Source organism: Vespa mandarinia, chromosome 16 (assembly GCF_050613455.1).
Source record: "Vespa mandarinia isolate Hongniang chromosome 16, ASM5061345v1, whole genome shotgun sequence".
Lineage (NCBI taxonomy): Eukaryota > Metazoa > Arthropoda > Insecta > Hymenoptera > Vespidae > Vespa > Vespa mandarinia.
Genome location: NC_140825.1, coordinates 3,552,501 through 3,562,500, shown reverse-complemented (window position 1 = coordinate 3,562,500; position 10,000 = coordinate 3,552,501). Strand labels below are relative to the sequence as shown.

At 34.9% G+C, this 10,000-nt stretch overlaps 1 protein-coding gene across 4 annotated transcripts in view; it reads right to left on the bottom strand.

The window, feature by feature from the left end:
• LOC118442344 (uncharacterized) overlaps nt 1–10,000 on the bottom strand; it is a 219,970-nt gene that overhangs the window by 5,820 nt on the left and 204,150 nt on the right. For 2 of the 4 annotated variants that reach the window (XM_085661774.1, XM_085661773.1), the window contains exons 7-13: nt 6,000–6,161; nt 5,857–5,913; nt 5,683–5,749; nt 5,435–5,606; nt 4,892–5,117; nt 2,971–3,069; nt 180–521 (exon numbers count right to left, since the gene is read on the bottom strand). In XM_085661774.1, the coding sequence (XP_085517900.1) occupies nt 180–521; nt 2,971–3,069; nt 4,892–5,117; nt 5,435–5,606; nt 5,683–5,749; nt 5,857–5,913; nt 6,000–6,161 (1,125 nt within the window). The remainder of the gene's footprint in view (nt 1–179; nt 522–2,970; nt 3,070–4,891; nt 5,118–5,434; nt 5,607–5,682; nt 5,750–5,856; nt 5,914–5,999; nt 6,162–10,000) is intronic. The other 2 variants (XM_085661775.1, XM_085661776.1) reach the window with 2 other exon arrangements.

Genomic DNA, 10,000 nt, shown 5'->3' with positions numbered 1-10,000 from the left:
TTATAAAAATTACTCTATAATATTTCCTAAAGAGAGAAAAAAAAGAGAGAGAGAGAGAGAGAGAAGTAGAAAGAAAACATTCTAATAAAAGGTCATTCGTTGTGAAGAAACAAGTAGGTTCGCATGGTTTCTACTTTATGGTAATTCTCTATCGTCGAAGGACTTCCGTAGAAACGAACCTTAAATTTGAGCGCGTCCTTATCGTAAGGACTAGGTGTGTAATCGACCAAGGCTCTCGCCCTGCAAAGTACAGGGCCGATGGACGTCGGGCTTATGGCGTCTCTTTCTTCGCACGATATCGAGCTGTGATTACTTCCCGCTCGTACCAAAGCTTGCGTGCTAGAACCACTTCCGCTTGGAAGACTCTCGACGCTACTGGCGCTACAAGGAAAGGCCTCAGAGGACGTTCGATCCTGGCGAAGCCTTGAGATCTTCGTTTGTACATCGTGTCTGAGATTTCTTGCACGTCCACCTACCACCCCAGTTTTAGTTTCTTCATCCAATAGAGCACTCGCCTCCGACTGGAAATATCGATAATCGATCTTTTTTTTTTTTTTTTTTTGTTGTTTTCTCCTTTCTTGTGTTTTGTATTCTTTCTTTTTTCTTCTTTTTTCTTTTTTCTTTTTTTAAAGTAACATACAACGTACGAGTTACGATAAGTAACAATTTATATGTTAAAAGATTTTCGTTAATTAATTTGTTTAACAATATCGATAACGATAAATCGATCCAAATGAATATTTTAAAGCAATGTTTGTGGACGATTTATTCATGTGTAAGGTGAAAAATGATGATTAAATTATTCGATATTTATGAAGATGAACTTTGTGATGTCTCACTTTATCTAATAAAACGTTTAACCCTTTGCAACTCAGCCAATTTTGTAATGGGTACTTTACCAGTAACTACAAGACTCCTGTCTTGAAGTCTTGTAGTTCTTGTAGTTCTTAAGTCCTCTACACTTAAGTGTATAAGAGTAAAAGACTTAATCGTACTTTATATTACTTTATATTATGAATGTCGCCGTAGAGGCGCCTATAGAGTGCAAAAGGGTTATAAGTATCATATTCTAAAACAATTTTAGTACGTTAAAATTTATATAATTAACGTGTATATTAATTAGAAAAATATTTCTCGAAATAAAATGTTTTGCACGACGATGATAATTAATTTTAAAATATTAAAAGAAATAAAGAAAAAAAAAAAAAAAAAAAGAAATAAAGAAATAAAATAAAATAAATTAATCGTAATTACTTTGGACAAGATTAATAATAAAATGCTTCAATAGCGCAATGTTTTAACATGTTGAATGATATGAATCGATTTTGAACAAATCGATATATTTCTCCAATAACTTTTATACCTCATATACATATATACATATATATTTATATTTATTATATTAATTTATTATTTAAATATATAACGAACGAAAGAAGATCGTATAATTGTATATAAATGAAATTTGAAAGAAAGAAAGAAAGAAAGAAAGAAAAAAAAAATTAAATTAAATGCCAAAAAACCGCAGGAGTGACATTTACGGCATTCAATCTGTGAATATTTCAAATAGCTATGTCGAAGCCATAGCTTCTCCGGACAAAAGACGATGCGATGGGATCGATCGATCATTTTCGCACACGCACATACGTGATATAGTAATTTAGTCCTGTCATTTTCTCGTCTATGTTTAACACCTACGTTTAATCTATGTTTAATCTATGTACACCTATGTAAAGTTAGCACCACCGTCGGTGTGGGATGTAATTAGAACTTATTTATCAAGTTATTAAAATTTCACCAAGGGTACCTCGATTAGCTTTCGAACTTTGAACTATTTAAAGGAATAAACTAAAAGAGGTGTTAACTTTACAAAGATCTTCGTAATAATTCCTGTAGCTCGATCGTGGTGTCTCTAGGAACAGGAAATTTTGTAAACATGCGATGATGTTCTGAATATGAAGGATAGTGGGAGATAGATAGATAAATAGAGAGAGAAAGAGAGAGAGAGAGAGAGAGAGAGAGAGATAGAGATAGAGAAAGAGAGAGAGAGAGAGAGAGAGAGAGACGTGGTAGTATCATAGAAGAGACTCGAGCTTTGTCGGCAAAGAGCTCGAAACGATAACGTTGCCATGCTGTGATAGAACAGACAGCACGTGTTGTGAATGTATATGTCGTGATATGACGTTCGTATTTTCGTACAGAGAGAGGAGAAATATACATATATCATCATGCTGCGTGTGGTGGGATATATTTTGGTCTAAATGCGACGAGGCAGGGGAAGGAAGGTAGAGAGGAAGGAAGGAAGGAAGGAAGGAAGGAAGGAAGGAAGGATGAAAGGAAGGAAGGAAGTAAAAGAAGAAAAAAAAAAAAAAATTAAAAGGAAAAGAAAATGAAAATGGACGAGTATAGGAATATATTTGATTTTGCGGGAAAGATACTACGTATGTATCTAAAAACAAACATGCTTTGCGTATCGTGTCTATATATATATATGCATATATATATATATATATATGTATGCATGTATAAAAAAAAATTAATATACCTGGATTTTTCGAATAGGATGAATGTTCGGAGGTACGCGAATAAAATTTATATGTGCAAAATGAAGAAAGATTAAAGAAGGATATATATATATATATATATATATATATATATATATATATAATACATAAACAGATGTAGATTATTATGATAAAGAGAAAGGAAATATCGAAGCGTAGTGATCGGACATGCTTTTCTTGATCGAGATAAAGATCGAGGGAACGAATGAACGAACGAACGAACGAAATAACGAATAACGAATGAAGGAACGAGCAACGAAGAGAAACTTTATCCGTTCTCTTCATTATATAGCATGCAGAAATAATTTTATCGAGCAAGCAGACACAACGAACGGCTTCGTACGAGTGATATCGGGCCCATAAAGCGAAAAGATCGTGAATAGGATGTCTGTTATATGTCACGTACTGTGTGTGTAGCGGCGGAGTGTTGGTTCTCAAGCTCTTCTTGTTCCTCGTAGTCGCTGCTCTGGCTCGGCGAAAGTCCCTCCTCCCCGCTACTCCGGCTCTAAAACGTTGATACTCGCAGAGACTCTTCTCTAATCACGCAGTATACGAAGATGGAAATACAGGACAGAGAGGAACGTCGGGGGGGGGGGGGAGGAATGGAAGGAGAGGGAATGGGGATGATTTAAATTTATATTTATATATATATATATATATATATATATATATATCATACGTGCATAGTTATGCATAGAAAAAAAAAAGAAAAAAAAAAAAAGGAAACAAAAAATTGTTCGCGCAACTTTTAATTCGAACAAATAATCATCATTATCGTTAATAAAACATTAATCTCTTTATCATTGATAAATAATTATTCTAAACGAAGATATACATCGTATGATCACTTATACAAATAAATAAGTTCTTCTCTGAAATGAAATTATTCTAGTACGATGAAAGAATTTAAATCATATATTTCGTTATCAATTAGGAATAATCAGGATGATCGTATCATTTCATACGTATTTTAAGGATTATTAATTATACAATAAAAGAACGAAAAGAGTTTAATATTATATCGATTTCTTATTGCGATAATATAACATATTGATATAGTTTTAATAGCGGGAGGAACTTCGCTCGAGACGTGAGATATGTTTTTTGACAAAAGGATGAAAGTTTCGTACCTAATGCTAACAGCTTATGTTAAATTATTACAATTATACATTATAGAGATTTGAAACTATAATTACTAGACAGAGAATTAGAGAAATAAAGAAAGAGACAGAGAGAGAGAGAGAGAGAGAGAGAGAGAGAGAGAGAGAGAGAGAGAATGAGAAAGAGAGAGAGAGAGAGAGATAGTTATTTATCAATGTTCTCTGTATCGGACAACAGATTACAGTATATCCATGAATGATTCATTAGAAATGATTTGATGAGAGTATCAAAATGCAAGTTTAATCGGAATACGTAGTTAAATAATTAGTAACAGTCAATGTTAACGAGGTATGCGGTTTCGAGAGCATGCTAGCCTGAAACGTAACCATAGTAGGAGAGACGATTAGTGTAAACGTCGAAGGAAATCGGAAGGCACGATGTCTGTGAGCCGGACGTTTCTAGGTGCTGACCAGGCACCGGAAGCCAATCTTCTCTGTATTCCTGTCTTGCTCTCTCTCTCTCTCTCTCTCTCTCTCTCTCTCTCTCTCTCTTTCACACTACTACTACTACTACTGTAACTACTACTACTACTATTACTACCGCTACTAGTTGGACTCGTTCGATCGTCTCGAGGCTCGCACTCAACACGTCCGAGTTAAATGAATCATCTCGCGTGACGTATACCTGTGGGAAATGTCTTCTCTCTGCGTATCCGTGTGGTTGGTTGGTATAGCTGTTGTATGTTTAGCGGGGAATGGAGCGTAAGCAAAAGGGAGAAACGACGATAGAGAATAACTAAAATATCATATATATATATATATGTATGTACGTATGTATGTATGTATGTATGTAAGTATCAAAACGTTTAAGTGTGGATGTTAGTGTACAGTAATAGATGTGTATATGGTTAATTAGTCAGACTACGCTACTTGTTTATAAGCCTTCTTCAATTTCAATCTCTAGAGTCGTCTGTGTACGTGTATGTATGCGTGTATATGTGTGTGTGTGTGTGTGTGTGTTAAAATACAAAGAAAAAAAAAATAGGAGTCGGCAAACGTTATTTTTCATTCGCATTTTTGTTCTATTTATTAGTTTTATTTAATAATAATTAAAGGGTAATCTTATAGAGCATCCTACGTAGAGAATATATACTCAGTACGATTATGCATCCTGTCATACGTTTGAAGGAAAATGATATTAGTAAATTTAAATTATTATGAGCTTACTTGAACGTCGCTGCTCGCATAATCTCCACTCTCTCGTGAAGCCCTGGAGTGCGTTAGAGGTATAATCGTGGGTGGATTGTTATGTCCTTGAGGTACAATCAATCCTCGCATCGTCGAAGCTGCTCCTTTGGAACGTTCACGTGGTAGACTGATGTCACCGGCAGTTCTCAAGGAAATCACTCCTTCGCCTCTATTTTCGGGTCTTGGATTCAATGTAAAGCATACTCTGTAATTGAATAATATTACCAATGTCTATAAGTTCAAAGGTTACGTCGTTGAGATTGAAATGGCATCGTCTAAATATATTTCATTGTCTAACCATTGTAAGAGAAATATTATAACATGTTCCCTAAGCGTAAGTTCATTCTTCTTTTCTTTTTTTTTTTTTTCTTTTTTTTTGATTCTTCTCGATTTCTCGTTAGAATATCTTTGAAGAGTAACTTCAAAATCCCAAGAAATATCCCAATGGAGCAAAATCAAAATATTCTCGACTTCAAAGTCTATTATTGCGTTATTGAGTCCATTTGTATCGCGTATATTTACCTTCCATTTTGAATGGTAGCCGTAGGTACGGGACCTCCACTAGCTCCCATAAGAAAATCTTCGGGGTCCGATTCGTATGGTGGTTCATCGTACCAATGTTGACCTCCTAAACCACCACCTAAACCACCTGTACCTCCACATCGAGCATCCTCGTCGTACATGTAGGTATCGTCTATAGAATATATTCGATCGAGTTTCAATATACAATTCGATATCGCAAATCCATCAATGATTCTTGTTATACTAACCTCCTGTAACCTGACCACGTCCATCTCGTCCTAATTGCATTAAGCCATGTCTGATGTCTCTTAATATCTGTGAGAAAAAAAAGAAAAAAATGGATGAATATATAATATTCGGTAATTTTTTAATTTTCTCTTTTTTTTTTTTTGTCTTTTTTTTAGAGAACAATTGATACTAACTTCCTCGTGTTCTTTGTGAAATCGTTCTTTTTGCCTCAATGCTTCTTGAACTTTCAACTATAAAAAAGAAAAATTATAATTTTCAAAAGGATTTAGTATTCCAATGGTAATCCGGTATATTAAAATTGCATTGAAGAACTCACCCTATTTATAGTCTCTTCAAAGCTATTTGGCTGACCTCCATTCATTTGCAAATACCTCAGTCGGTCGTAATCTCGCGGGTCTACCATTGAACGTAATATCGTATGACCCATATCTGGTCCTGGACCTAATCCACTCTGAAGGACGCTGTCCGGCGTATCGACCTGCGATTGACGTACGAAAAATCAAATTCTCCTTCGATATTATTTAATATATTACGACGCGATGGTATTTAATATTCAGCTGTGCATTTAAAAATTTCCTCGTATAATCGTGTTTATCAAACGTGTATGGATTTCTATGACGAAATAGAAGTATAAAATACGAAATACGACGTAACGTAGGACCACGTATGGGATTTAATGAAACCACATGGGCCATGGAATACGCTAAACAAATTAAAGCCGTTTGTTTACCTCTCTCCAATCCTGGATTTCACCGCAAGCGTGTGAACGTCCACTAAGTCTGAATAATACCGAAAGAGTGGTAGGAGGAGAAAGAGTGCAAAGAATTTGCTTAATCTCCTGTTATTTATTTCTCTTTTTCTTTTCGGGGGTGGGGAGGGGGGGGCGACGATATAAAGGAAAAACAAAACAAAACAAAAAAAAAAAAAAAGAAAAAAGAAAAAAGAAAAAGAGGAAAAAAAACAATATGCAAAAAAGAATTATTATGCATTTTGCACCGATATTATGCTATATATCACGTTGGTGAAAAAATAACAGGAAGAAAGGAACAATTCGTTTTAATGAAAAATAATATATTTGTTTGATATTATTACGTAATTATAGGTGACACGCAGGGTTACACGTGAAATAAGGTTACACGTATACGTGATGTCATTATAGTTCTACTCGATGCAAATAGAAGCGGCAATGTTCTAAAGAAAGTTGAGGGCGTTGAGAAAAGAGCTATAGCTCTCGTCAAAATGTTTTACGCGGTATGGAAGGCGTATGTCATAGGTGTTCCACGAGCTGATCATATTTCATGCAAATTTCGTGACCTCTCTTTCCCTCCCCAACCCTCCTCTTCTTCCGTAAGTAGCTTAGACACCAACTTCGACGTTTCCCTGTCACGCGGACAGCCTAACTCTTGAAAAATATACGCGAGATATTTTTAACCTTTTGAACGCTTCTTTTTTCTTTTCTTTTTTACTTTTATATATATATATAAAATTTATCGAGAGTAAGATTATTTTCGTAGGAAGAAAAAGTAACGAATGAAGAAAGAAAAAAGAAAGAAAAAAGAAAAGTAAAAATAAAAAGAGTAATAAAATGGTCAAAGAAATCATTGATATTAAAGTTTTTGAATAAATCTCTATAGTTATAGTTGGTGAATAAATCAGACAATAGGATTAATATTATTCGACGATCGGATTACACTTCACCCTCCTTCTCTCTCTCTCTCTCTCTCTCTCTCTCTCTCTCTCTTTCTCTTGATATTTCCATTGGCAGAGAGGGTTTGCTATGGTGAAAACGATTGAAGGTGACACGACGAAGGGACTTCAACAGTAGGTAACACGAACACTGGGCGTATTTAACGTAGAGAGTAAGAGAAGGATAGACGAAGGCGTTAAAGATAAGTGTATGCAGGAACGTCTAGTCGAGCGGGATTACGCTGACGCAAATGCGTGTCATGCGTTTCGTACGCGACAACGACAACGACAACGACAACGACAACGACAACGACGACGGAGGGTGCTAAGAGGATCCGGATTTACCTTAGCGAGCGTTAGAAGACGAAGGGATGATGGACAGGTGGAACAGATAGAGACAGAAAGATGAGTAAAGAGGAGTAGAAAGGTGTGCAGATCACGACGATGACGACGACAACGACGACGACGACGACGACGACGACGACGACGAAAGGTGAGTCTTTCAGGTACGATCGATGTTGCGATCCTCGACGTCCCTCGACATCCCTCTTCTCAAAACCCTTTGCCTTTTCTCTCTCTCTCTCTCTCTCTCTCTCTCTCTATCTTTTTCTATCTCATTCTTCACCCTTCTTTATGTTTTTTCCTCTCTCTTCCCGCAAATCCTTCCTCGACGAACACCCTCAGTGTCATAGTCTCCGTTTTGCTTCTCTTCCCTTCCCTTCTCTTCTCTTCTTTTCTTTCTTCTCACTTTCCAACCCCCCTATCAACCAACCCCCTTTAACACTACCACCATTACCATCGCCTCTACGATCACCACCACCACCATCACCATCAACCCATCATCATTTCTTCTATCTTTCTTTACCTCAACAGCCCGTATCGTCTGAGTACTGGCACGTATCGCTCAAGCTTGACCTTTTCATTCGGCCCGTTCTAATTAGTAAATGTATCCACCCCGTAAAACGGAGAAAAGAACGTCGCTCCAAACGAGAGCGTCGTCGTTCCTCGTCCCTTAACTCCCTTCCCTCATCGCCAACCCCAATCTCCCCCACCGTCGACGCCTTCGCGAGTATGCAGTAGTTGCGTCGCATCGAGTCGAGCTGACGCTCTTTTCAACGCAGTCGAAGCTTTTCTTTCTCTCTTTTTCTGTATTTTTTTTTCTGCCTCTCTCTCTCTCTCTCTTTCTTTCTGTCTTTTTTTTCTCTTTATGTCTTTTTTATTTTCTACTTCGAGCGCTTCTCTTGCAGCCAGCTCGAATCAATTTTAAAGAACATCCACCCGCTAATCGCTCAATGTACTCAACCCGATGTTTTTTGTTTTCTTTAGCTCGCCTTTATACTTCTCTCACCTTCGTTTGAGCTTTCTGAAATATTTCGTGTTTCTCTATTCCTTTCTTCCTTCCTTTCTCTTTCTTTCTTTATTTTTTTCTTTTCTTTTTTTTTCGTTTCTTTTTTTTCTTTTTTTTTTTTTTTTTTCATCCTTTCTTTTCAATTTAGACGTTTATCCTTTCCGAGCGTATGCTAACAACTTCCTACGCTTTTCGTTTAATTACTTTTGGGATTAAAATGTCCGATGTTTAGTATGTTTGCATGGCTGAGAAAGGGAATGAGTTTCATGCGAGGACAGCTTTTAGATGGCACGCTATCGAAAATATAAAATGGTTAACAAAAGTTTTTAATAACGCGAAGATAATCTCTCAAAAATATTTTCGATGATGATCGTATATATTATTCTTTGATCAATACTTGACTCAATACCTTTTTTTTTTCTTTTTTAAGGTTTATCCTTGTAATTTATTATTATTATTTCAATGAAAATGTAAAAAAACAAAAAAAAAAAAAGGAAAAAGGATTTCATTGAAGAAAATATCTATGATAATTTATTATGAAATATTAAAATCTACTACTAAGTGAAAAGTAAAGATGATGAATATTTAAATGAATTAATTGGAAACAAAGATTTTCTTTTTTCAAGATTTATAATTCTTATGGAAATATGCTTATTTTTAATTTTTCAAAATGTACAAAGAACAATGTAAAACTTGAGCGGATTATGTTTGCAATTTTTACGAAGTAACAATACAAAAAGTAATCCGTTTTATTAATTGTCATAGGATAAAAAATTAAAGAGATTTATATCTTTAAATTTATTTTATATATATATATATATATATATATATATATATATATATATATATAACAGAGAAAGAAAATAATTAAACATAAAGCAAACATAGTAGAGTTTCTGTAAAAAAATTTAGTTGCCGTTAATGCCGTTCAAAAGAATATATTTGTTTTGAGTAAAATTCAAAATTTATTTTATCCTTTAATCCTTTGAGCTTTTACGTCATGTCTGACTCGACATTTTTTTAGAGTGCCATTCTATAACAATCTTTTGTAACGAAATGTCACACTTTCATTAGAATAAACTGTGTGAAAAAAAAATATGTACATTCTTTTTAATTAAAAATAATATTCAAACTGAAAAGGTGACTTCTTAGTAAACAAATGATAAAAAGAACAAATAAATAAAGTGCAAGGGATATTAAGGTTTTTACGGCGTATAATTTATTCCAAAAAATAATTTCATAAAATTTCGATTAATTTCATTCTCAAAATGATGGTCATTATG